Here is a 27,304-nt window from a genome sequence, read left to right as displayed (position 1 = left end):
AGTTAAGGTCAAAAATGAAAGATCTTATTACAGGATCTTTTAACATTATAATCCAGAGGCATTGGAATAAACTTGTTGGGCCTCACCTATCATTCCTAATAATGGGAACTACTCTCTCCTTTTATTTTGTGCCTTACTATCCAGTTACAAAGGGTAATTCAATAAAGGGAGAACAATAACTCAAACATATTCAAGGCTGGTGTGGAAAATATCTTTAGCCTTTCTAACTAAAGACTTTACAGGATTGCACAAATTTAGGGGGAAAGGCAGTTGAAAGCACTCAGAACTTCTGAAAGAAAGAAAAATTTCATGAAGAAATACTTTTTGGTTAATGAGGGGTACATGTATTTCTTATGAATGCATATTATACATGTAGAAAACATTTCTGAAAAATCGCAGTGAAAACATCAGGCTTCCTGATCTTTTCAAATCAATAGGTTGAGGCTCAAGTGAGTTTTAGTTTGTGTTCCATTATGAAATTATACATAAGACATCATCAAAGTAGAATTTTTTTCTGGATTTACAAAATGAGAATAATGCCTTGAAATGTAATCTATCTGATGAATGGAAATGTCCGTTTCAAGAGTAACATTGAGGAGGAATTTATCCAAAAACACACAGGATTATTCCTCCTTAGGAAGAATGGATTAGCTAACATAACAACTAACTAAGAGTGAAATATCTGAGGAAAGCAGAAAAAGCTCAGCTCTTGCAAAAGGTGGGGGAGAATCTTCCCCCAACTTGAACCATAATGCTTGAATTAAATGTACTGCTCTCACTTATCATGCCTATTAGTCTTAGGTCTTAAAAAGGCCTACTCCCTCTTTTTCTTCTTTTCTGTCTTAAAAAACTTTTGATAACCAAATAAGCAACATTTTATGACAAGAAAAGTGACGATTGCCACACAAGCCAGTAGAAACCCAATCACATCCAAAGAGTGGTACTGGTACCAGGTGAGGCTGAGGGAGGCTGGGCGAAGGTGCTTGGCTCCTTTGTGGCGCATGACAAACTCGATCCAGAAGACGGCTCGATCCAGGGGCTTAACAGGCTGATCATGATGAATGGCTGATAACCTCATAGCATTCTCTTTATAGCTGAAGAAAAATCAAATAGACATCAACTTAGAGAAGAAACTAGAAAAGAAAAATAAGTGAAATTTTCATGCAAATGTGAAAAATGAGTGCCACATAAGATTGGAAGAAAAATATATTATTTTCCTCTGAGATGATTTTAGAGATCTTAGTTTACAGGCTAGAATTTGTTAAATATGTACAATTTCAATGTGTAAAAAAAAAAAAAATTTTTTTTTTTTTTAAAGAAATATAGAAGTTTGGGGAGGACATGATTTGAAAGAGCTAAGTTTAAAGCAAAAAATGAAAAAGAAAAGAAAAAGATCATCATTTGAGAAATTGTTAATGGGCCAGGTGTACAAGTTTAAAAATAATACCATTATCCAGAAATAAGAAGCAGGTATATCATGAGGTCCAGGCATGTGTCCAGGCAGGGCTGGTTAGGAATTAGTGTTGGTCAGGAATTGGTATTGACCTTATGAGACTGTGTAGTTAAATGTGTGAAAGTGGATTGTGTTAGTTTGAAACTTGATTCTGGCTTTTTTTTGCTGCCTGTTCTGTGCAAGTTATCTATTCTCTCTGTGTCTCAGTTGTTTCTTTGTTAAAATGGAATAGATGGGGTAGTGCCTCTGTTATCTGATTATTGTGAGGAATAATGCATTGAGTCTTAGAATACTTAGAATTGTTCCTATCATGTAGTAGAGACTCAGCAAATGTTTGCTATTGTTATTTTTATTTTTCCTGTTAGTTTTGTTATTTTAGATTGTGGATATTGCTCAACATTTCACTTTGAGGCATTGCAGTTATATTTGCTTTTATTCTGTTGAAAATCATTTTGATCAAGGGAGAAATGTCAGTAAAGGCATAGGGTTTATAAACTCTGAATCCCAAAGTGCTATAGCATGACACTGTAGCAATAGCAATGGAGGTAACTTGGCTCTTTGTTACTTAAAAAATACAGTGGAAGGGCTACTACTCCTGAAGTATGTTTGGTATATAACAGGGAAAGAATGTAATGACGATGTCACTTAATACAAGCAAAGAACTTAATAGACATAAGCTAATAAAGAAACTCTGTTCACATTTCAATACCACCATAATATTTATTAAAAATTAAAATTTTATAAATAGATCTATACTAGAGAGATATATTTTTATATGAATTTACCAAATGAGAAGTATATTCCTTTTAAAACAATGAAAAATAAAATAAGCTTAACATGGTTATCATGTAGAATGAGCAATACCAAAAACCTGTTGCGGCTGAGTCAATTTAGACTCATAGTGACCCTATAGGACAGAGAAGAACTGCTCCATACGGTTTCCAAGGAGCACCTTGTGGATTTGAACTGCCGATCTTTTTGTTAGCAGCCATAGCTCTTAACCACTATGGCACCAGGTTTCTGAATGACCAATAGGTGTACTAAAATCAAAATATTGCTGTGTTCAACATGTAAATGTCCATGGTGCTATTATCATCAATAAATTTTCAAATAAATATTTTATTTCCTCTTAAAGTCAGTATGAATGAAAAGGAAAAAGCATACAGAATAATTATGATAATAATAGCATTAATTATATAATTGAAATTAATGTATGTCTTGAGATAATTTGGGCACCCAATATTTCTGATTTCTTTAATTTTGACTTTTGAACAGGGAACATTCCAACATTCCAAATGATGAAGATCAAAGACTATAGCCTTCAGTATGGGTTACATTTCAACATAAAGAAAACAAAAATCGTCACAACTGGACCAATAAGCAACGTTATGATAAATGGAGAAAATATTGTAGTTTTCAAGGATTTCATTTACCTGGATCCACAATCAACACCTGTGGAAGCAGAAGTCAAGAAATCAAACAACGTAATGCATTAGGCAAACCTACAGCAAAAGATCTCTTTAAAGTGTTGAAAAGCAAAGCTGTCGGTTTGAGGACTAAGTTGTGCTTCACCCAAGCCATTATATTTTCAATCACCTCATATGCATGCAAAAGCTTTACAATGAATAAGGAAGACCAAAGAAGAATTGATGCCTTTGATTTTTTTATATTGGCGAAGAATATTGAATATACCATGGGCTGCCAGAAGAACAAACAAATCTTTTGGAAGAAGTATAGCCAGAATACTCCTTTTAAGTGAGTATGGTGAGATTTTGTCTCATATACTTTGGACACGTTATCAGGAGGGACTAGTCCCTGCAGAAGGACATCATGCTTGGTAAAGAAGATGGTTAGTGAAAAATAGCAATACCCTCAACGAGATGGATTGACACAACGCTGGGCTCAAACATAGCAATGATTGTGAGGATGGCGCAGGATAGGGCAGTGTTCTCTTTTGTTGTGCAAAGGATGGCTGTGAGTTGGAACTGACTCTACAAAACCTAATAATAATTCCAACATGTGTTTTTCAAGTCAATGAATTTTAATTTTACAATTCTTCCAAATAAGACAAAAATAATCATAATCAGAAGAACTAAGGCTTTGCATACATTTATGATGGCAATGGAAACCCTGGTGGTGTAGTTGTTAAGTGCTATGGCTGCTAACCAAGAGGTCAGCAGTTCAAATCTGCCAGGTGCTCCTTGGAAACTCTATGTGGCAGTTCTTCTCTGTCCTATAGGGCCGCTATGAGTCAGAGTCGACTTGACGGCAGTGTGTTTGGGTTTATGATGGCAAAGGGTTTTGTTTTTGTCTTAGTCATCTACTGCTGCTATAACAGAAATACCACAAGTGGGTGGCTTTAACAAAGGGAAATTTATTCTCTCAAAGTCTAGGTGGTTACAAATCCAAATTTAGGGTGTCAGCTCCAGGGGAGAGCTTTCTTTCTCTGTCGGCTCTGGTGGAAGATTCATTGTCATCAATCTTCCCCTGGCCAAGGAGCTTCTCAGGCACAGGGACCCCAGGTCCAAAGGACACGTTCTGCTCCTAGTGCTTCTTTCATGGTGGTATAAGGTCCCCACTCTCTGTTAGCTTCCCTTTCCTTTTATCTCCTGAGAGAATAAAGTTGGTGCAGGCCACACCCCAGGGAAACTCCCTTTACTTTGGATCAGGGATGTGACCTGGTAAGGGTGTTACAATCCCACCCTAATCTTTTTTAACATAAAATTACAATTCTACCCTAATTCTCTCTAACATAAAATTACAATCACAAATTAGAGGACAACCACACAATACAGAGAATTATGTTCCAGCTGAATAGATGCGTATATTTTTGGGGGGACCTAATTCAGTCCATGACAGTTGGATTTCCACATTTTTCATGGTTTTAATTGTACATATTTTCACCCCTAGTTTTACCATTTCTAGTAATGGGAGCAAATTATCAGGCTAGAAAGTTTTGGAAGCATTAAATATAATGGAAATTTGAGGATGATTTTGTCATGCTGATTTACTAAAAACAAACCATTTTATTATTGTATATTATTAGGTGCCATTGAGTCAGTTCCAACTCACAGCAACCCCGTGTACAACAGAACGAAATGCTGTGCCCAGTTCTGTGCCATCCACACAATCATTATTATGCTTGAGCCCACTGTTGCAGCCACTGTGTCAATTCATCTTGTTGAAGGTCTTCCTCTTTTTCACTGGCCCTCTACTCGTATTTGTACATTCACATTCCATTTATTAATGGATGTTTGCAGCTGTTTCTTCTCATTTTGAGTCATGCCACATAACCAAATGAAAATTCCAAAAGCTTGACTCCATGCACATCATTAAATTCGTCTCTACTTTTAGGAGATAGCTCTTTCCCAGTAGTATTTTGAGTGCCTTCCAACCTGAGGGGCTCATCTTCTGGCACTATATTAGAAAATGTTCCACTGCTATTCATAGGATTTTCTGGCTAATTCTTTTCAGAAGTAGACAGCCGGGTCCTTCTTCCTAGATTGTCTTAGTCTGAAGCCAACTGAAACCTGTCCATCATGGGTGACTCTGCTGGTATTTGAATACCAGTGGCATTCCTTCCAGCATCACAGCAACACACAAGCCCCCACGGTAAGACAAACTGACAGATGTGTGGGGGTAATGATTTTAGAATAGCTTAAAACATTTAGAATTGCATGCTGAGAGTGTCACACAACTGTGCAGAGTAGTATTTTTACTAACAGTCACGGTCCCTACATCAAATTTGTTCTCATCTCGTAATTCTTCCATTTCCAACTAGAGTGATTCCTCTCATTTTCCCTATTGGCTGTTTCAAAACTTCCCCACTGAGGTCAGCACAATTGGACTAAACCAAAAGCAAAGAAGTTTCCTGAATAAACTGGATGCTTCAAAGGCCAACGTAGCAGGGACAGGGGTCTGGGGACCATGGTTTCAGGGGACATCTAAGTCAATTGACATAATAAAATCTATTAGCAAAACATTCTGCATCCCACTTTGAAGAGTGGCGTCTGGGGTCTTAAACGCTAGCAAGCAGCCATCTAAGATGCATCAATTGGTCTCAACCCACCTGGATCAAAGGAGAATGAAGAACACCAAGGACACAAGGTGATTATGAGCCCAAGAGACAGAAAGGGCCCATGAACCAGCAACCACATCATCCTGAGACCAGAAGAACTAGATGTTGCCCGGCTACAACCAATAACTGCCCTGACAGGGAACACAACAGAGAACCCTTGAGGGAGCAGGAGAGCAGTGGGATGCAGATCCCAAATTCTCATAAGACCAGATTTAGTGGTCTGACTGAGACTGGAAGGACCTCAGTGGTCATGGCCCCCAGACCTTCTGTTGCCCCAGGACAGGAACCATTCCCAAAGCCAACTCTTCAGACATGGATTGGACTGGACAATGGGTTGGAAAGGGATGCTGGTGAGGAGTGAGCTTCTTGGATCAGGTGGACACTTGAGACTATGTTTGCCTCTCCTGCCTGGAGAGGAGATGAGAGGATGGAGGGGGTTAGAAGCTGGCAAAAAGGACACAAAAAGAGAGAGAGGAGGGAGAGAGCAGACTGTCTCATTATGGGGAGAGTAATTGGGAGTGTGTAGCAAGGTGTATATGGGTTTTTGGGTGAGAGACTGACTTGATTTGTAAACTTTCACTTACCCAAAAACAAAACTTTCACTTAAAGCACAATAAAAATTATTAAAAACAAAAAAAACTTCTCCATTATCCTCAAACCTGTGACATATCATTCCCCCAACATCATCAAAAAACAAGCAGAAAACTTATTATAACCACTCACGATGGGTCATTGATGACAGTCTTCAAAGCATTGAGCAAATCTGTACTTGTCATTGTGTTCATGTCCAGACTCACTGCTGCCCCCTTGGCCTTCATGCGATCAATGTTTTCAGGTTGATCCGCAAACAAGGGAATGCCCACCATAGGGATCCCATGGTAGATAGCCTCATAAATGCCATTGGTTCCACCATGAGTTATAAAAGCTTTGGTCTTTGGGTGACCTGGGAATGGGTGAAATTTAGCAAAATTATTCACTATAATTTGTAGAAATAAAATGAGAAATACAAGGAACTCAATGAGACAGTGATTTCTGGGAAACAGATTATCTCGCCTGTAAAACTATATTTCAATTGTTTTTAGATCTCTGAGCAGGAAGCAATTAGGTCTACTGGAATAGTAAGTGAGGGGTTCATGAGAGAAATGGTATGTGCCTGGAGACTTTAAAAATGAATAGAAGATTGACAGGTGGATGAACTGAAGGAGAATATTCTGGATAAAAGTAACAACATGAGCAAAAAAAGGGCATCAGAACATATTCTCTTAGAGAAACAGTGAGAAAAAGACTCAGTCTGATATGTAGGGTGTCCAAGGCAAGCGGCAGTGTAATGATGGTCGTGCTGGACTCAGAAGAAGGGAAGGCAGTTCTTTATCATGAAACGTTTCATCAGTTCATGATAAACGTTTTGGATATTTTTCTACAGAATATGGAGAGTCATTGGTTCTAAGGGAGGGGCTGTTAATGTTTGCGTTTGAACTATCTCTGTAAGAGTGGAATGGATAGGTATGAGGTGAGAGTATTAGGGGACAGAGTGATGATCCTGGAGGCTATTATAAAATTCCAAACAAGAAGCGATTCCTTCTGAAATAACAGATACCTTGCTTCTGGTCTGAAGGATTATGACTGTGTATAATGAGATGCCAATTATTATATTTCATTTTTTTCCCCACCAGAACAAGAAAATAAATATAAAAAACTTATGCTTCATTTTTGAGTTTTTCAACAGTAAATGCTGAAAAATTGGCTTTCTGTTGAACTATTATCCTTCTGACTGTTACTCATATTGTCAGTATTTATTCTCTAATCTTACCAAGGAGGTCATTCTGGGGGATCCACTTATACAGTCTCGTATTGGGTCCTAAGTTATCTGGTTTCTTGCCATCAAATCGCCACAGCACCTATTAAGATAAAGAAAACACTTTATTCTGTGAAAAGAGCTGCAAAATTATGTTGTTGCTGTTGTTAGATGCCATCCAGTCGGTTCCAACTCTTAGCAATCCTATGTACAACAGACCAAGCAATGCCTGGTCCTGTGCTCTCCTCACAATCCTTGTTATTCTAGAGCCCATTGTTGCAGCCATTGTGTCAATACATCTCACTGAGGATCTTCCTCTTTTTCACTGACCCCTTCTTTACCAAGCATGATGTCCTTCTCCAGGGATTGATCCCTCCTGATAACATGTCCAAAGTATGTGAGACACAGTCTTGTCATCCTTGCTTCTAAGGAATATTTTGGTTGTATTTCTTCCAAGCAGATTTGTTTGTTCTTTTGGCAGTTCGTGGTATAGTCAATATTCTTTTCCAGCACCACAATTCAAAAAGCATCAATTCTTCTTTGGTCTTCCTAATTCATCATTCAGCTTTCACATGCATATGAGGCAAATGAAAACACCATGGCTTGGGTCAGGTGCACCTTTGTCTTCAAGGTGACATCTTTGCTTTTCAACACTTGAAAGAGTTCTTTTGCAGCAGATTGCCCAATGCAATGAGTCTTCTTTAATTTTTTTATTGTGCTTTAGGTGGAAGTTTACAGCTCAAGTTAATTTCTCATACAAAAATTAATATAAATATTGTTATATGACACTAGTTGCATTTCCTATAATGTGACGGCACACTCCCCCATTCCATCCCAGTCCTGTGTCCATCCAACCAGGTCCTGTCCCCTCCTTGCCTTCTTATCCTACCTCCAGACAGGAGCCATCCCTTTGGTCTTATGTATTTATTTGAACTAAGAAGTACACTGTTCACCAGTATTATTTTATGTATTATAGTCCAGTCTAATCTTTGTCTGAAGAGTGGACTTTGAGAATGGCCTTAGTTCTGGGTTAACAGCATGTCTGGGAGCCATGGCTTCTAGGGTTCCTCTGGTCTCAGTAAGATTCTTAAGTTGTCTATTTACATGAATTCATGTTCTGCTCCATACATTTTTTGTGTTCCTTCAGGGACTCTCTGCTGTGTTCCCTGTCAGGGTGTTCACTGGTGGTAGCCATGCGCCATCTAGTTCTTCTGGTCTCAAGTTGATGATGTCTCTGGTTTATGTGGCTCCTTTGTCTGTAGGGCTAGTATTTTCTTTGTGTCTTTGGTGTTCTTCATTCTCCTTTGCTCCAGGTAGCTTGGAATCAGTCGATGCATCTTAGATGGTTGCTCGCAAGCTTTTAAGACCCCAATGCCACTCACCAAAGTAGGATGTAGAACATTTTCTTTATAAACTATCTTTTTCCAATTGAGCTAGATGTCCCCAGAGACTATGGTACCCAGCCCTCAGCCCAGTAATTTGGTCCTCCAGGGAGTTTGGATGTGTCTATGAAGCTTCCATGACCCTGACTTGGTCAAGTTGTGCTGACTCCCCTGGTATTGTGTACTGTCTTACCCTTCACCAAAGTTACCACTTATCTATGGTCTGATTAGTGTTTTTCCCTCCCTATTCCTTCTCTCCCCCTTAATCATCAAAGATTGTTCCTTTTGTTTGTAAGCCTTTTCATGTGTTTTTATAATAGTGGTCTCAAATAGTATTTGTCCTCTTGTGGTTGACTTATTTCACTCTGCAAAGGTCCTCCAGATTCATACATATCGTGAGATGTTTTGCAGATTTATCATTGTTCTTTATTGTTGTATAGCATTCCATTGTGTGTATGTACCATAGTTTATCCATTCATCTGTTGATGGACATGTACATTGTAATGCTGCAATGACCATGGGTGTGCATATGTCTATTCATGTGACAGCTCTCATTTCTGTAGGATATATTCCTAGAAGTGGGGCTGTTGGAAGGTATGGTATTTGTATTTCTAGCTTTTTAAGGAAGCACCATGCTGTATCATTTTCCAAAATGGTCATATCATTTTACATTGCCTCCAGCAGTGCATAAAGGTTCAAATTTGTTGGATTATAGTTTCTCATGGGATTCTTTTATAATCCCTTTTATTTTAGTTGTGCCTTTTTTAATGTTCCCCATTTCATTTCTTATTTGGTCTGTTTGCTTCCTCCCATTTTTCTTTTGTCACTTTGGTATATGGTTTGTTGATTCTTTCAAAGAACCAATTTTTGGTTTTATTGATTTTTTGTATTGTTTTTATATGCTCTATACCAATTATTTCTCTCTGATCTTTATTATTTCCTTTCTTCTGGTGGCTGTGGGCTTCTTTGCTGTTTTCTTTCTATTTGTTCAAGTTGTATAGCTAATGTTTTGATTTTTCCCTTTCTTCTTTTTTCATGTGTGCATCTACTCCTATAAATTGATCTCTGAGCACTGCCTTCGCTGTGGCCCAGAACTTTTGCTGTAATCTATTTTCATTCTCGCTTGATTTCTTCTCTTACCCAGTGGTTTTTCAGCTGGATATTATTGTTTCCTTGTATGTGATTTTTTTCCCCTGGCTTTTCCTGTTATTAATGTCTACTTTTATGGTGTTGTGATCAAAGAAGATGATTTGTATTACCTCAACGTTTTGGATTTTGTTGCAAGTTGCTTTGTGGCCTCAGATATGCTCAATTCTGCAGAATGATCCATGTGCATTGGAAAAGAATGTTTACTTTGTTGATGTTGGATGGAGTGTTCTATATATGTCTACAAGGTCAAGTTGATTGATTGTGCCCTTTAGATCTTCTCTATCTTTGTTCAGTTTCTTTCTAGATTTTCTGTCTTTTACCGAGAATGGTGTGTTGAAGTCTCCCACTATTATTGTGGGACTGTCAATTTCTCTTTTTAGTGTGTTAGAGTTTGTTTTATGTATTTTGGAGCCCTGTAGTTGGGTGCATAGGTATTTATATTTGGTTATATCCTTATGATGGATTGTCTCTTTCATCATTATGTAATGTTCTTTCTTGTTTTTTATAGTGGTTTTTGTTTAAATTCTATTTTTATCTGAGATTAAGATTGCCAGTGCTACTCTTTTTTGGTTGCTATTTGCTATATATATATATATATATATATATGTTTTTTTTCATCCTTTGATTTTTAATATATTTATGTCTTTGTTTCTAAAGTGTGTCTTTTGTAGAGGGCATATTTCCAGGTCAAGTGTTTTTAATCTATACTGTCACTCTCTGTCTCTTTATGGGTGCATTTAAGCCCTTTATATTTAGTGTGATTATTGACAGGTATGACTTTATTGCTGTCACTTTATGGGGTTTTATTTGTGGTGCTGTTTTCCTTGTTCCTCTTACTATCTTGAGCTGAATTCCTTTTGTTTCTGGATTTTTCTATAGTTTTTATAGATTTTGTGTTCACTGAGACTTCATGTTTTTCTTTATTTTTATGAGCAGGTTTGTTAACTTTCTTTGAAATTATCTTCAAATTTACTCCTACCTTCCTAAGTTTAAACCAGTCTTTTATTACTTGAACCACCTTGACTTCCTCTCCATTTGAAAGTTCTTTACCTACACCGCTTGTTCCCTCTTCTGTTGTTCTGATGTTGTTGTAATTTACAGACTGACCTCTCTGGTTCCATGTTGTATTTTAGTTTCATTATATCCTTGGAGAGTTCATTACCCGGGTTTCTATCTGGCTGTTGCTGTCCTGTGACCTAGATTCAGATTGTTGTCTGAAGTTTTTGATCCTATAACTGAAGGACTTTCTTTAACAATTCTTGTAAGTTTGGTTTTGTTTTTACATATTCCCTTAATTTCTGTTTAACTAGAATTGTCCTAAATTTGCCATTAGCAGGGTCAGTCGCTCAGTTATAGCGTAACAGGGCAGGTCCAGAAGAGAAGGCAAGGAGGGGATGAATCATTTATCTGTTAGGGCCAAAAGGCCCAGGAGTATATGCTGGTGCCACTCAGGAGCTCAGTGCTTAGTGCACAGTGTAACTAGGCAACAGGGAAGAGAGAGGTTATGACACGTGGAGCTAAGTGTGTGAGAGAAAGAAGAGAGAGACACAGGAGTAAAAAAATAAGTAAATAAAGTGGAAGTGTGGGAACATCTGGTGCATGGGGCAGGGCAGACCTGGGGTGACCATGTTCCAGTGGCTTTCTCACTGAGCAGTGTAGCTTGGCCTATCATGAAGTGGCATGGGCAGTGTACAGCGTAGGTGCTTGGGAGAAAGGATAGGAAAAAAGGGAAAGAGAGAGAGTAGCAAACAAACAAAAATACCCAAAAATACAAATACAACAACAACAACGAAAATAAATTTGATGCTGAGGCAGTTGGCCATTGGAGGTTCACAGAATTGAGTGGTAATGCACTGATGTGTCTCACTGGGCACAGTGACACAGCCCTTCTCGAAGAGGTGGAGGCAGCACAAGGCCTAGGTGGGAGGGACAAGGCAAGGGGTTAAGGAGAAAAATAAAGAAAAATAAAAAATATGGTTCTGAGAGAGCTGGCCTATGGGGGAGGCACAGACCCGTGGAGGCCATGTGCCAAAGGCTCTCTAGCTGACAGGTTCAGTACAGCCCATCAAGAAGGAGGGGAGGGGGGGTGGAGCCAAGATGGCGGACTAGGCAGACGCTACCTCGGATCCCTCTTACAACAAAGACACGGAAAAACAAGTGAATCAATCACATACATAACAATCTACGAACCCTGAACAACAAACACAGATTTAGAGACGGAGAATGAACTAATACGGGGAAGCAGCGATTGTTTCCAGAGCCTGGAGCCAGCGTACCAGTCAGGTACGGCACAAGCACAGAGACCTGCTCCACCCCCCTGAACTAACCCCAGGAGGGGGACCAGCCAGGTCGCGCAGGCGGCGTGGGACGCAGCCGGTAGGAGAAGTCCCCGGGAGGCAGTGACTGATCTTGGAGCAGAAAGAGCAGCATCCGAGCCGGGGAACCATCCCGCAGGGATTTGGACTGGACGCAGGTACACCATAAACACGGAGAGTTGCTCCACCCCCCTGAACTAACCCCAGGAAGGGGACAAGCCAGGTCGCGTGGGCAGCGTGGGACGCAGCCGGTAGGAGAAGTCCCCGGGAGGCAGCGACTGGTACTGGAGCGGGGAGAACAGCGTCCCAGCCGGGACACTCGGTCACGGCACAAGCACGGGGAGCTACTCCACCCATCTGAACTAATCCCGGGAGGAGGCTCAACTGGTTCTTGGGGGCGGCACGGCCACGTAGCTGGAGGGACGAGAAGTCCCCGGGAGGCAGCGACTGATTTTGGAGTCGAGAGTGCACCGTCCCAGTAGGGGAGCCTTGACGCTGGGCGTGGAGCTGGAAGCGGAGGATCTGACCGTGACTCCAGCGGGCCAGACCCCCCAGGGGCAATCTCCACACAGCCAGCACACATAGGTGACGCGCCCACAGGAATCTCAGATATAATAGTCATTCCAAGCAAGACAAGCAACTCTGGCTATATTCTGAGGTGCTACTCTCCTATCTCTCTGTTCCCTCCTCCACCCTCCCCAGGCGGCTTCATTAACATCTGAATAGCCTGAGCCAGAGGGAGAACTCTGATAGGGATCTGACTGCAGTTTTTTTTTTAGCGGATTTTCTGGAAAAACTAGTTTCCCAGTGATGGCTCGGAGACAACAATCCATATCAAACCACTTAAAGAAGCAGACCGTGACAGCTTCTCCAACCCCCCAAACAAAAGAATCAAAATCTTTCCCAAATGAAGATACAATCTTGGAATTATCAGATACAGAATATAAAAAACTAATTTACAGAATGCTTAATGATATCACAAATGAAATTAGGATATCTGCAGAAAAAGCCAAGGAACACACTGATAAAACTGTTGAAGAACTCAAAAAGATTATTCAAGAACATACTGGAAAAATTAATAAGTTGCAAGAACACATAGAGAGACAACATGTAGAAATCCAAAAGATTAACAATAAAATAACAGAATTAGACAACACACTAGGAAGTCAGAGGAGCAGACTCGAGCAATTAGAATGCAGACTGGGACATCTGGAGGACCAGGGAATCAACACCAACATAGCTGAAAAAAAATCAGATAAAAGAATTTAAAAAAATGAAGAAACCCTAAGAATTATGTGGGACTCTATCAAGAAGGATAACCTGCGGGTGATTGGAGTCCCAGAACAGGGAGGGGGGACAGAAAACACAGAGAAAATAGTTGAAGAACTCCTGACAGAAAACTTCCCTGACATCATGAAAGACGAAAGGATAGCTATCCAAGATGCTCATCGAACCCCATTTAAGATTGATCCAAAAAGAAAAACACCAAGACATATTATCATCAAACTCACCAAAACCAAAGATAAACAGAAAATTTTAAAAGCAGCCAGGGAGAAAAGAAAGGTTTCCTTCAAGGGAGAATCAATAAGAATAAGTTCAGACTACTCAGCAGAAACCATGCAGGCAAGAAGAGAATGGGACGACATATACAGAACACTGAAGGAGAAAAACTGCCAGCCAAGGATCATATATCCAGCAAAACTCTCTCTGAAATATGAAGGCGAAATTAAGATATTTACAGACAAACACAAGTTTAGAGAATTTGCAAAAACCAAACCAAAGCTACAAGAAATACTAAAGGATATTGTTTGGTCAGAGAACCAATAATATCAGATATCAGCACAACACAAGGTCACAAAACAGATCGTCCTGATATCAACTCAAATAGGGAAATCACAAAAACAAACAAATTAAGATTAATTAAAAAAAAATACACATAACAGGGAATCATGGAAGTCAAGAGGTAAAAGATCACAATAATCAAAAAGAGGGACGAAATACAGGAGGCATTGAACTGCCATATGGAGAGTGATACAAGGCGATATAGAACAATACAAGTTAGGTTTTTACTTAGAAAAATAGGGGTAAATAATAAGGTAACCACAAAAAGTTATAACAACTCTATAACTCAAGATAAAAACCAAGAAAAACGTAACGACTCAACTAACATAAAGTCAAGCACTATGAAAATGAGGATCTCACAATTTACTAAGAAAAACGCCTCAGCACAAAAAAGTATGTGGAAAAATGAAATTGTCAACAACACACATAAAAAGGCATTAAAATGACAGCACTAAAAACTTATTTATCTATAATTACGCTGAATGTAAATGGACTAAATGCACCAATAAAGAGACAGAGAGTCACGGACTGGATAAAGAAACACGATCCATCTATATGCTGCCTACAAGAGACACACCTTAGACTTAGAGACACAAACAAACTAAAACTCAAAGGATGGAAAAAAGTATATCAAGCAAACAATAAGCAAAAAAGAAGAGGAGTAGCAATATTAATTTCTGACAAAATAGACTTTAGACTTAAATCCACCACAAAGGATAAAGAAGGACACTATATAATGATAAAAGGGACAATTGATCAGGAAGACATAACCATATTAAATATTTACGCACCCAATGACAGGGCTGCAAGATACATAAATCAAATTTTAACAGAATTGAAAAGCGAGATAGATACCTCCACAATTATAGTAGGAGACTTCAACACACCACTTTCGGAGAAGGACAGGACATCCAGTAAGAAGCTCAACAGAGACACGGAAGATCTAATTACAACAATCAACCAACTTGACCTCATTGACTTATACAGAACTCTCCACCCAACTGCTGCAAAATATACTTTTTTTTCTAGTGCACATGGAACATTCTCTAGAATAGACCACATATTAGGTCATAAAACAAACCTTTGCAGAGTTCAAAACATTGAAATATTACAAAGCATCTTCTCAGACCACAAGGCAATGAAACTAGAGATCAATAACAGAAAAACGAGGGAAAAGAAATCAAATACTTGGAAAATGAACAATACCCTCCTGAAAAAAGACTGGGTTATAGAAGACATCAAGGAGGGAATAAGGAAATTCTTAGAAAGCAACGAGAATGAAAATACTGCCTATCAAAACCTCTGGGACACAGCAAAAGCAGTGCTCAGAGGCCAATTTATATCAATAAATGCACACATACAAAAAGAAGAAAGAGCCAAAATCAGAGAACTGTCCCTACAACTTGAAGAAATAGAAAGTGAGCAACAAAAGAATCCATCAGGCACCAGAAGAAATCAAATAATAAAAATTAGAGCTGAACTAAATGAATTAGAGAACAGAAAAACAATTGAAAGAATTAACAAAGCCAAAAGCTGGTTCTTTGAAAAAATTAACAAAATTGATAAACCATTGGCTAGACTGACTAAAGAAATACAGGAAAGGAAACAAATAACCCGAATAAGAAATGAGAAGGACCACATCACAACAGAACCAAATGAAATTAAAAGAATCATTTCAGATCATTATGAAAAATTGTAATTTAACAAATTTGAAAACCTAGAAGAAATGGATGAATTCCTGGAAAAACACTACCTACCTAAACTAACACATTCAGAAGTAGAACAACTAAATAGACCCATAACAAAAAAAGAGATTGAAACGGTAATCAAAAAACTCCCAACAAAAAAAAGCCCTGGCCCGGACGGCTTCACTGCAGAGTTCTACCAAACTTTCAGAGAAGAGTTAACACCATTACTACTAAAGGCATTCCAAAGCATAGAAAATGACGGAATACTACCCAACTCATTCTATGAAGCCACCATCTCCCTGATACCAAAACCAGGTAAAGACATTACAAAAAAAGAAAATTATAAACCTATATCCCTCATGAACATTGATGCAAAAATCCTCAACAAAATTCTAGCCAATAGAATCCAACAACACATCAAAAAAATAATTCACCCTGATCAAGTGGGATTTATACCAGGTATGAAAGGCTGGTTTAATATCAGAAAAACCATTTATGTAATCCATCACATAAATAAAACAAAAGACAAAAACCACATGATCTTATCAATTGATGCAGAAAAGGCATTTGACAAAGTCCAACACCCATTCATGATAAAAACTCTTACCAAAATAGGAATTGAAGGAAAATTCCTCAACATAATAAAGGGCATCTATGCAAAGCCAACAGCCAATATCACTCTAAATGGAGAGAACCTGAAAGCATTTCCCTTGAGAACGGGAACCAGACAAGGATGCCCTTTATCACCGCTCTTATTCAACACCGTGTTGGAAGTCTTAGCCAGGGCAATTAGGCTAGACAAAGAAATAAAAGGTAACCGGATTGGCAAGGAAGAAGTAAAGTTATCACTATTTGCAGATGACATGATTATATACACAGAAAACCCTAAGGAATCCTCCAGAAAACTACTGAAACTAATAGAAGAGTTTGGCAGAGTCTCAGGTTATAAAATAAACATACAAAAATCACTTGGATTCCTCTACATCAACAAAAAGAACACCGAAAAGGCAATAAGCAAATCAATACCATTCACAGTAGCCCCCAAGAAGATAAGATACTTAGGAATAAATCTTACCAAGGATGTAAAAGACCTATACAAAGAAAACTACAAAGCTCTACTACAAGAAATTCAAAAGGACATACTTAAGTGGAAAAACATACCTTGCTCATGGATAGGAAGACTTAACATAGTAAAAATGTCTATTCTACCAAAAGCCATCTATACATTTAACGCACTTCCGATCCAAATTCCAATGTCATATTTTAAGGGGATAGAGAAACAAATCACCAATTTCATATGGAAGGGAAAGAAGCCCCGGATAAGCAAAGCACTACTGAAAAAGAAGAAGAAAGTGGGAGGCCTCACCTTACCTGACTTCAGAACCTATTATACAGCCACAGTAGTCAAAACAGCCTGGTATTGGTACAACAACAGACACATAGACCAATGGAAGAGAATTGAGAACCCAGACATAGATCCATCCACGTATGAGCAGCTGATATTTGACAAAGGACCAGTGTCAATTAACTGGGGAAAAGATAGCCTTTTTAACAAATGGTGCTGGCATAACTGGATATCCATTTGCAAAAAAATGAAACAGGACCCATACCTCACACCATGCACTAAAACTAACTCCAAGTGGATCAAAGACCTAAACATAAAGACTAAAACGATAAAGATCATGGAAGAAAAAATTGGGACAACCCTAGGAGCCCTAATACAAGGTATAAGCAGAATACAAAACATTACCAAAAATGATGAAGAGAAACCCGATAACTGGGAGCTCCTAAAAATCAAACACCTATGCTCATCTAAAGACTTCACCAAAAGAGTAAAAAGACCACCGACAGACTGGGAAAGAATTTTCAGCTATGACATCTCCGACCAGAGCCTGATCTCTAAAATCTACATGATTCTGTCAAAAGTCAACCACAAAAAGACAAACAACCCAATCAAGAAGTGGGCAAAGGATATGAACACACATTTCTCTAAAGAAGATATTCAGGCAGCCAACAGATACATGAGAAAATGCTCTCGATCATTAGCCATTAGAGAAATGCAAATTAAAACTACGATGAGATTCCATCTCACACCAGCAAGGCTGGTATTAATCCAAAAAACACAAAATAATAAATGTTGGAAAGGCTGCGGAGAGATTGGAACTCTCATACACTGCTGGTGGGAATGTAAAATGGTACAACCACTTTGGAAATCTATCTGGCGTTATCTTAAACAGTTAGAAATAGAACTACCATACAACCCAGAAATCCCACTCCTAGGAATATACCCTAGAGATACAAGAGCCTTCATACAAACAGATATATGCACACCCATGTTTATTGCAGCTCTGTTTACAATAGCAAAAAGTTGGAAGCAACCAAGGTGTCCATCAACGGATGAATGGGTAAATAAATTGTGGTATATTCACACAATGGAATACTATGCATCGATAAAGAACAGTGACGAATCTCTGAAACATTTCATAACATGGAGGAACCTGGAAGGCATTATGCTGAGCGAAATGAGTCAGAGGCAAAAGGACAAATATTGTATAAGACCACTATTATAAGATCTTGAGAAATAGTAAACCTGAGAAGAACACATACTTTTGTGGTTACGAGGTGGAGAGGGAGGGAGGGTGGGAGAGGGTTTTTTATTGATTAATCAGTAGATAAGAACTGCTTTAGGTGAAGGGAAAGACAACACTCAATACATGGAAGGTCAGCTCAATTGGACTGGACCAAAAGCAAAGAAGTTTCCGGAATAAAATGAATGCTTCAAAGCTCAGCGGAGCAAGCGCGGGGGTCTGGGAAACATGGTTTGCGGGGACTTCTAAGTCAATTGGCAAAATAATTCTATTATGAAATCATTCTGCATCCCCCTTTGAAATGTGGCGTCTGGGGTCTTAAATGCTAACAAGCGGCCATCTAAGATGCATCAATTGGTCTCAACCCACCTGGAGCAAAGGAAAATGAAGAACACCAAGGCCACACGGCAACTAAGAGCCCAAGAGACAGAAAGGGCCACATGAACCAGAGATCTACATCATCCTGAGACCAGAAGAACTAGTTGGTGCCCAGCCACAATCGATGACTGCCCTGACAGGGAGCACAGCAGAGGACCCCTGAGGGAGCAGGAGATCAGTGGGATGCAGACCCCAAATTCTCATAAAAAGACCAAACTTAATGGTCTGACTGAGACTAGAGGAATCCCGGCGGCCATGCTCCCCAGACCTTCTGTTGACACAGGACAGGAACCATCCCCAAAGACAACTCATCAGACATGAGAGGGACTGGTCAGCAGGTGGGAGAGAGACGCTGATGAAGAGTGAGCTAATTATATCAGGTGGACACTTGAGATTGTGTTGGCAACTCTTGTCTGGAGGGGGGATGGGAGGATAGAGAGAGAGGGAAGCCGGCAAAATTGTCAAGAAAGGAGAGACTGAAAGGGCTGACTCAAGACGGGGAGAATAAGTGGGAGTAGGGAGTGAGATGTATGTAAACTTATATGTGACAGACTGATTGGATTTGTAAACGTTCACTTGAAGCTTAATAAAAGTTATAAAAAAAAAAAAAAAGAAGGAGGGGAGGGTGATGCACAGGGCTAGGTAGATGGGAGAAAGGAAAGGAAGGGAGGGAGAGAGAGAAAAGAAACAAAAACAAACAAATCAAAACAAAATATCGCAGGGAAGGAGCTGGCTAGTGGGGGCAGCATGGACTCGGGGAGATAGTGTGCCAGTGGCTCTTTAGCCAAGCAGTGCAACATTGCCTGTTAAGAAGGGCCAGGGGCAGTACACAGGTCTAGGTGGGAAGGAGAAAGGAAAGAAAGAAAGCGAGAGAGAGAAGAAACAACAAAAAAAATACACCTGAGAGACCTGGCTGGTGGGGGTGGCATAGAACTGCAGAGGCCTGGTTGGTGGATTTCTAGCTGAAATGGTACTTTCCTTCAAGAAGGGGCAGGGACTGCACATAGAGCTAGATGGCCAGGAGAGAAGAAAGGAAGGAAGGTTGAAATGAAAAACAAGCAAAAAAAAAGCTAAAACAACAACAAAAAATGGTGCTGAAGGTGCTGGCCTGTGAGGGTGGGGTGGACTGTGGTGGCAGTAAGCTGGTGTTTCTCTGTCTGAGTGACAGTGGCCAGGAGAAAAGCAGTAGAGGCCAACTAGAAGGAAGAAGTGTTGGGGTGGAAGCTTGTATCCCTGGTAACTGGGTGCTCTGTCTCCTGGTGGAAGCTCTATGAAGTTGCCTTCCCATACCCCATGTCTGTGTTCCTTGGTGGCTGTAGTCCAAGATGACAAATAAGTACCATGTTACCTGGTAGGGGACCTCCACTCCATAGCTCTCAACATTCTATGTTCTCTGTCAGTTTCTTACTCCATTTGGTGCTTCAAGTTATTTATCTTGTCTTTTAGGGCTTCAGGATTGATGTTTGTTATCTGTTTTACTTAATTTTTCAGGTTCTTGCTGCAAGGGGATAGCATGGTGCTTCTGTCTAGAGTGCCCTGTTCCCCAGACTTTGTTGTTTTGTGAAATACTTTTTACCTTCCTATCTGACCTAGTATTCTAATCACCAAATTAAAATTCTACTCTTTTCTGATAATGTCTGCATTTAGTATAGTGACCTCAATAATCCTGTAAGAAAAAAGAGTGAATCATGGACAGAATTCAGTAATTCCTGTATACCTGGCTACAACATCATTGTAATGCCAAAACTTCTCACTGCAACTGTTAAATATATGTATTTCTCATCACAATGTTAATGCTAAAGTAGTTATCAGTTAAAAAGCCTTCATATTATTTTAACATCTAACACCAAAATTTTGTTTTCACACTTAAATTTGAGATAAATTGGAGCTATCATGATAGTTTACCTTCCCAGAGAAAATTTCTATACTCAGACCCTTTACAGAGTTGAACAGACTAGTGAAGTACTTGCTCACCATTAAGACACCTTATCTACCTTTTGTGGAATCTGGGCAAGGGCTGATGCAATCGTTTGGGCCCTTTCTTCTGTGATGTTACTGACTATTGATCCAAGAGTAAACACCACAACACCATATTCTCCAGAGCTCTGGACAAACTCTTCCATTTCCTGTGAAGAAAGAAGTTGTTTCCTTATGAAACAGCAAAAAAATTAACAATATGTATTCATTTTTTGACAAACAAGAGAAAAAAACAAGCAGACAATCAAAACATCAAAACCAAACCTGTTGCTGTAGAGTCAATTCTGACTCATAACAATCCTATGTGTTACAGGGTAGAACTGAGTGCCACAGGAATTTTGGTTGTAATCTTTATGGAAGCGGATCTCTGCACCTTTGTTCTGTGGTGCCATTGGTAGGGTGGAACTGCCAAACTTTTGTTTTGTAGGTTTGTGTCACACAGAGGTCTTCAGGTATTGACAGAGAGAAATTATTAGAATAACGGCTGCTTTTTAACAAAACTAATCAGTCGGTTCCTTTGGAAGGATATGTGTGATGTGAGATCTATGGCCTCTATTATGTATATTTGTGTAAATGTGTTAATGTGTGTGTGTGGTGGAAGCAAGAAATGAAATTAAGCTATTACGCAGTAGTGAGAGGGATTCTGACTCTTTATTTAGAGTTATTAATTACTAATATACATTCTTAGAAGGAGGGATCACAATAGGGTCTTAACTCAGCTTTAACTGCATATAGTTATATTTCTACTGGAGTCCCAGCACAGTGCAAAAGATTACTGTGCTCAGCTGTTAACCAAAAGGCTGAAAGTTCACGTCTACCTAGAGATGCACCAAAAGAAAGGCACAGTGATCTTTTTCTGAAAAATCAGCCAAGGAAAACCGTATGGAGCACAGTTCAACTCTGATACATGAGGGATCACCATTTGGAATCAACATAATGGTGCCTGTTTTGTTATAGTTTTACTAAATCACATGTGTTTATTTGAGAAGGTTTTCTGGAGAGTTCTTTTAGTTGGGAGTCATTAGTATTTTACTTCCTAACTATGAACACTAAGAAAAATTAGTTATGGTGGTGGTGATTGTATTTCCATATTTCTCTGTTACATAATCCTTTTATGTCACAACTTAAACTTTCTCACAATTTCTCAACTATTCCCCTAGTATACCCCTTAATGTCCAAAGGTTAAGAATCCCTAATATTCAAAAGATTTGAGTTTGGAGTTTCTGTGAAATAGTTATAAGAGTTCTATTTACAATCGATGAATATACATTTGTAGTTACATATAGGAATGTCCACATTATTTCTGCAATTTAAATATTTACCATAAATATTTTAACTATTATGGTACTATTTATCCTCCTTTTCCTCCTCCTCCAAACACTGTCATTTTCCTTTAATGTGAATGGGAAAATCTTTCACCAATAAGATTAGATTGCTTAAAATTATCATTAATCATACCACAGCGTTTTAACCCTACAAAAGATATTATATATAGTCTAAACAATTTGAATTCAAAGTAAGTAGTGACTTTTAATCCTTGAATAAGATCTCAGTATTATGTTGCTGCCAAAAAGACGGTAGACAAAATGGATCTCTTAATAGTCTATGCATTAGTGCAATAAAGAGTGCTTGCTTTTCATTTATGTCTTAAAGTTGTAATATTAATTTAAAATATATTAGTTTCTTCCTTTCCTTCATAAGGTATATTATCCTATATGGTGAAAGAATTATTTTGTAATTTTGAACAAAGAGAATTTTCAGATAAAATGGTAGAAATTAGTTCATCTTTAGTATGTACACAGAATTTATTGTCCTTATTAGATGTACAGGATATATTTTCTTTGTTCATTTTATCAGGAAGCTATGAAATAGATACCTATATACTCAGAGGGGAGCTCTGGTGGCACAGTGGTTCAACATTCGACTGTTAACCAAAAGACTGGCAGTTCAAATCAGTTCCAAGGTCGACCACTCCTTGGAAACCCTGTGGGGCAGTTCTGCCCTGTCCTATATGGTTGATATGAGTTAAAATTGACTTGAAGGCAACTTTTTTTTTTTTTTTTTTAAATATGGACAGAGTTTTACTGAAGTTTCCTGTAGGGTTGATATATGGCAGAAAACACTTCCTTTGATAGATATGCTAAACAATTCCTTCTATTCTCAAAGATGTAAAACCTGGATTTTCAAATGATGAATGGTTTCAATGCTGTAAACCGAGGCTCTAAAGCTAATAAATTTTGGGTTTCCTGCAAATATTGTTGGGAGCACCCATTTATGTTCACTCATTAATGTTGTTTAGGAACGGTCTTCCTCTAAGCTACAATATTGGTGAAAAGCCTAAATCCTTACAACAAAATTTAAGCATTTCATCCAGCTTCATCTGTTTTCCAAAATGTATACATTCACTTTTAAAAACTCCATAGAATCATTTCAACTGAAAATACAAAACAAACAATAATAGGTTTACTTTAGGCAAGGGACTGGCGGGTTTGCAGTGGAGTCCTCCAACAAAATCAAAATGTGGCAAGAATGGGCGAGGAAACTCAATATCCCAATAAGTTCGAATGAGCCATATATCAGCTTTCCCCATTGTCTCATATAATGTAGTGGGTCTTCCTGAAAAGAAAACAGAAACAAAACATGGAGGTAACTTGAGAAAATTGTTGTCTGAGTATCAGGGGAATTTTCAGAAGGGAGCTTAGAATAATGGATCGAAAAGTGTTTAAATGTGTGAGAGAAGACTTACATCTCTAATGTCACATCAGTCCACTCACCATCATAAACAGTTATTAAACCTAAGCCACTGTAGAATTCAATATGCATTTGTTTTCTCTAAAGTTGGTTGTCTTGGAATAAGTACAACCAGAATGCTCCTTAGAAGCACGGATGGCAAGACTACATTTCGAATACTTTGGATGTGTTATCAGAAGGGACCAGTCCCTGGAGAACATCATGCATGGTGGAGTACAGGGTCAGTGAAAAAGAGGAAGACCCTCAACCAAATGGATTGACACAATGGCTACAACAATGGGCTCAAGCATAACAACAATTATGAGGATAGTACAGGGTCAGACAGTGTTTTCTTCTGTTGTACACAGAGCCGCCAACAACAACAACAACAAAGTTGCAAAAGTAACACATGCAAAAATGCAAACAACTAGAAATTGAGCTCCCCAATCCATCCTACCACAGCCATGGAAACACCTTTCCCAGAAATACTAAGTCTGGTATCTACAATTTAGCAAGTTAGTCCCTTAATACTCAGTTTTCCAACTAAACTGTGAGGTTTTTGTGAGTAAGGCTCAATCCTTATATCAACTACTGTATCTGGTTCAAGTTAAGAGCTGAATAATATTTTATTAACAAATAAAACTATTTGCAATTAACAACTGGAAAATTTTGAAAAAATTATAGAAATAGATGTGAATTTTGTTTTTTTTAAATAGTGAAACACAGTTTTCAAAGAATACCGACTAATAACTTGTACGTCAACCCTTCAAAACTATGATAGGCCTGTAAGACAGATGAGTTGTAAGCACTTAATGAAAAATTGTACAATCGTTAGGGTTCACTAGAAATAAGTTGTGCTAAATTATATTATCTGAATTATGGCTATTTGGCTAGCAGATTAATAAAATATTGTAGACACAAGCTGTAAGTTTTTGAGTCTAGGATAGAGCCACTATATCTCTCAGCTGAGAAGGAATCCTCAAAAGGTAATATTGAAAAATAATTCAACTAATGAATAAGAAAATTGAGCTATAAAAGAAGTCATTTTTCCAATGCTACATAGATAGTTTGAGCCCTGCTGATGCAGTGGTTAAGAGCTCTGCTACTAACCAGAAGTTCAGCAGTTGAAATTCACCAGCAGCTCTTTGAAAATATTATGGAGTAGTTCTACTTTGTCCTATAGCATCTCTATAAGTCAACATTGACTTAGTGGCAACGGCTTTTTGTTACATAGACAGTTATGCTAGAAATAATGTGACACTCTTCAATCTACATGTCTGTGATCATCCAGACATTCACTGAGGTTTGCAATGACTTTTTGAAGACAAAAATACACTAAGATAGATATGTAATCAAAAAAATTCTAAGTGTCTTAATTTTTGAGCTTCCAGCTTTCAGGAGTCTGTTGTGATAAGCCACTGGGTTCTTCAAACTGATTCTATTACAGAAGAAAAAAAAAAAAAAGAAGCCTCTCTAAAATATTTGTGAGATTGATAGATCATTTCCTATTTTCATTTCATCTTTTACTTACAAAAACCAAATTCCTCTCTCTTCTTATTTACACAAACTCAAATTCAAAGACACAAGGAAAGTTAGGACTTCATTCTATCAACTAAAAACAAGACTTACCTAGTACGTCACTGTAAAACTGATCCCACTTCTTCTCATTAAGTGCCTGGAACCAAAAGTCAAAATAGAGCACATATATCATATTTTTTACCCTCTCCAAGAATGTCATTCGATCTTGTAATTCTGACAGAACAATAGGTACATAGGAAGGAGGGGTTAAAAGTCCTCCACTATACTTTTCAAATGTATAGCCATAAGTGAACCGGACACTATACACAAAGGGTATTTTAAGTAGCTCAGCCAGTAGCTCACCACAAGGAGCAATGATATCTGCAAGAACGACATCAAACCTTGATTTCTGTAGTTTCATCATGAGTTTCTTGTTGAAAACTGCTTCTTTACAGAGATTTTCAATAAAATCAGAATATTCCCACTCCATTTCTTGTATTTGTGAAAAATATGTCCAAAATGTATCTTTCGGCAGGTCATATGTCCATTTCCTGGTGAATTTCATGAAAAAAATCTCAAAATCATCTTTAGTAAGAGATGTAGGATAAACCTCAAATTTAATTGCAGATGGTGTGTTGGGATCAATAAGAATGGAAGCCGAAGATGTTAGAACAGTCACCTCGTGACCCCTCTGAATAAGTTCATGCAATATTATCTTTATATTGATCCAATGACTATATTCTGTTGGCCACACCAGCACTTTTCCACAAGTTCCACAGCTAATGTAACAACTCAGTTGTATTAGCAGAACTGAAATCCATTTCTTAGACATCTTGGTTTAATGAATTCTTCTTTTCAAATTGCTGTTTCATTTTACTATTGCTTGTACTTATATCCCAGGAGAAATCAATTAAGAAGTTAAAATACAACTCTTACAGGGCAAAGTAAACACATTATATGAATAGTCAGAGCGTGCCAAGTGGAAAGAAGCAGAGGGGAGATGACCTTGTGTTTTATGAGTGTACTTCAAGTCCCTTTTATCGTAAGTGCTATCATTCAGCTAAGTTTCAAGGACCTAACATTTGGGTGTCATTTGTGATATATAAAAGATTCTAAAATAGTGTTAAGAACTGTGGCAATTTGAAGACACTTGTGACTGCAGTGTCCTTGACACAAGAACTAAAGAAAAAGTAATTAGACAGTTACATTAGCATATTTTTGGATAACATGGTTCAAGGCTTTTTGTGTCCAGTAAAGTCTTTGTTGACATATAATTCACATACCAAAGAATTCATCAGTTTAAAGTGTACAATTCAATAGTTATTAGTATATGCACAGAGTTGTGCAATCGCCACCATGATTAATTTTAATACATTTTAGTCCTTCCAAAAAGGAATCCTGTGCCCCTTACCCATCGTCTCTCAGTGTTCCCATCTTCCTTCTCCCCCTAGCCCTAGAAAACTGCTAATTTACTTTCTGTCTCTATAGATTTTTCTATTTTGGACATTTCATATAAATGGAATCATACTTTTTTTTTTCTTTTTGTGACTAGGTTCTTTCACTTACCATAATATTTTCAAGATTTTTCTATGTTATATAAATTGGGTTGCTATGATTTGGAATCAACTCGATGGCACTGGGTTTGGTTTTTGCTTTTTTTTTTAATAGAAATTGTTGTCATTGTTATTAGGTGCCATCAAGTCAGTTCCCACTCAAAGGGACACTATGTACCACAGGACAAAACATTGCCCAACCCTGTGCCATGTTCGCAATTGTCGTTATGCTTGAGCCCATTGTAGCAGCCACTGTGTCAATCCATCTCGTTGAGGGTCTTCTTCTTTTCCACCGACCCTGTGCTTTACCAAGCATGATGTCCTTCTCCAGGGACTAATCCCTCTTGGCACCACAAATTTAACTATTGGCTATTTTTCTTTTTAGAAATGTAATGTTTGCCTTAAGTCTCTGAGAATTTAAAAAGCTCTGTTTCTGTGCCCTGCTCTAATTGTTCCATATGCTTTCTCTTCTTGAGCGTGAGGTTTTCCATCTGTTGAATTTGATATCCCTTGTGGTTTTGAATTTTCTCCATATTTTGTGTTTTTGGCTCTGTGCTTATCTTGGGGCTATCTTCTTGACTGCTGCCCCTATATGTTCTGTTAGAGAGGAATGACAGAGCAGTCTGCAGTAAAAGCTTCTATGTCCAACACACTGTAATGGTTTCAACACTTCCAAGAGCGAATGTGAACAGTGTAGGGAGCAATGTAGCCTGTGAGTGCTTATGGTGTGCGAGTGTTTGGGGTTGGGGTGTCATGAGAAAAGAGGATAGTAAGAAAACCAGAGAAAGGTGGAAGAATGCAAACATACAGGATCCTCTTTGAAATATATACCTATAGAGACAAGTCAGAGCAATAGGG

At 38.4% G+C, this 27,304-nt stretch overlaps 1 protein-coding gene across 5 annotated transcripts; it reads right to left on the bottom strand.

Moving 5' to 3' along the window:
* Positions 1-814: 814 nt before the first annotated feature.
* On the bottom strand, positions 815-25,725 carry LOC126077120 (UDP-glucuronosyltransferase 2B31-like). 5 transcript variants are annotated; one of them, XM_049886145.1, is made up of 7 exons: positions 25,416-25,725; positions 25,005-25,064; positions 23,113-23,261; positions 20,663-20,794; positions 7,342-7,429; positions 6,255-6,474; positions 815-1,094 (listed from the first exon to the last, which is right to left on the bottom strand). In XM_049886145.1, exons 1-7 carry the CDS (start codon positions 25,723-25,725, stop codon positions 815-817), a joined length of 1,239 nt encoding a protein of 412 aa, XP_049742102.1. The 5 variants fall into 5 exon arrangements, with proteins under 5 accessions (XP_049742102.1, XP_049742099.1, XP_049742098.1 ...); XM_049886142.1 differs by having other exon boundaries at positions 23,113-23,257; positions 25,001-25,725; XM_049886141.1 differs by having other exon boundaries at positions 25,005-25,725.
* Positions 25,726-27,304: the final 1,579 nt, after the last annotated feature.

The sequence above is a fragment of the Elephas maximus genome, chromosome 5 (assembly GCF_024166365.1).
Source record: "Elephas maximus indicus isolate mEleMax1 chromosome 5, mEleMax1 primary haplotype, whole genome shotgun sequence".
Taxonomy (NCBI): Eukaryota; Metazoa; Chordata; class Mammalia; order Proboscidea; family Elephantidae; genus Elephas; species Elephas maximus.
Note: the sequence above shows the minus strand (reverse complement) of the source record. Positions and strands in the feature narration are given on the sequence as shown.

Excerpts from the sequence above, each read along its gene's own strand:
- LOC126077120 (XM_049886142.1), bottom strand. The coding sequence starts at position 25,725 with ATGTCTAAGAAATGGATTTCAGTTCTGCTAATACAACTGAGTTGTTAC. Across the intron at positions 20,795-23,112 it reads CCGCCAGTCCCTTGCCTAAA|GAAATGGAAGAGTTTGTCCA; the intron begins GTAAACCTATTA and ends CTTTCTTCACAG. Across the intron at positions 6,475-7,341 it reads CCCCCAGAATGACCTCCTTG|GTCACCCAAAGACCAAAGCT; the intron begins GTAAGATTAGAG and ends ACCCATTCCCAG.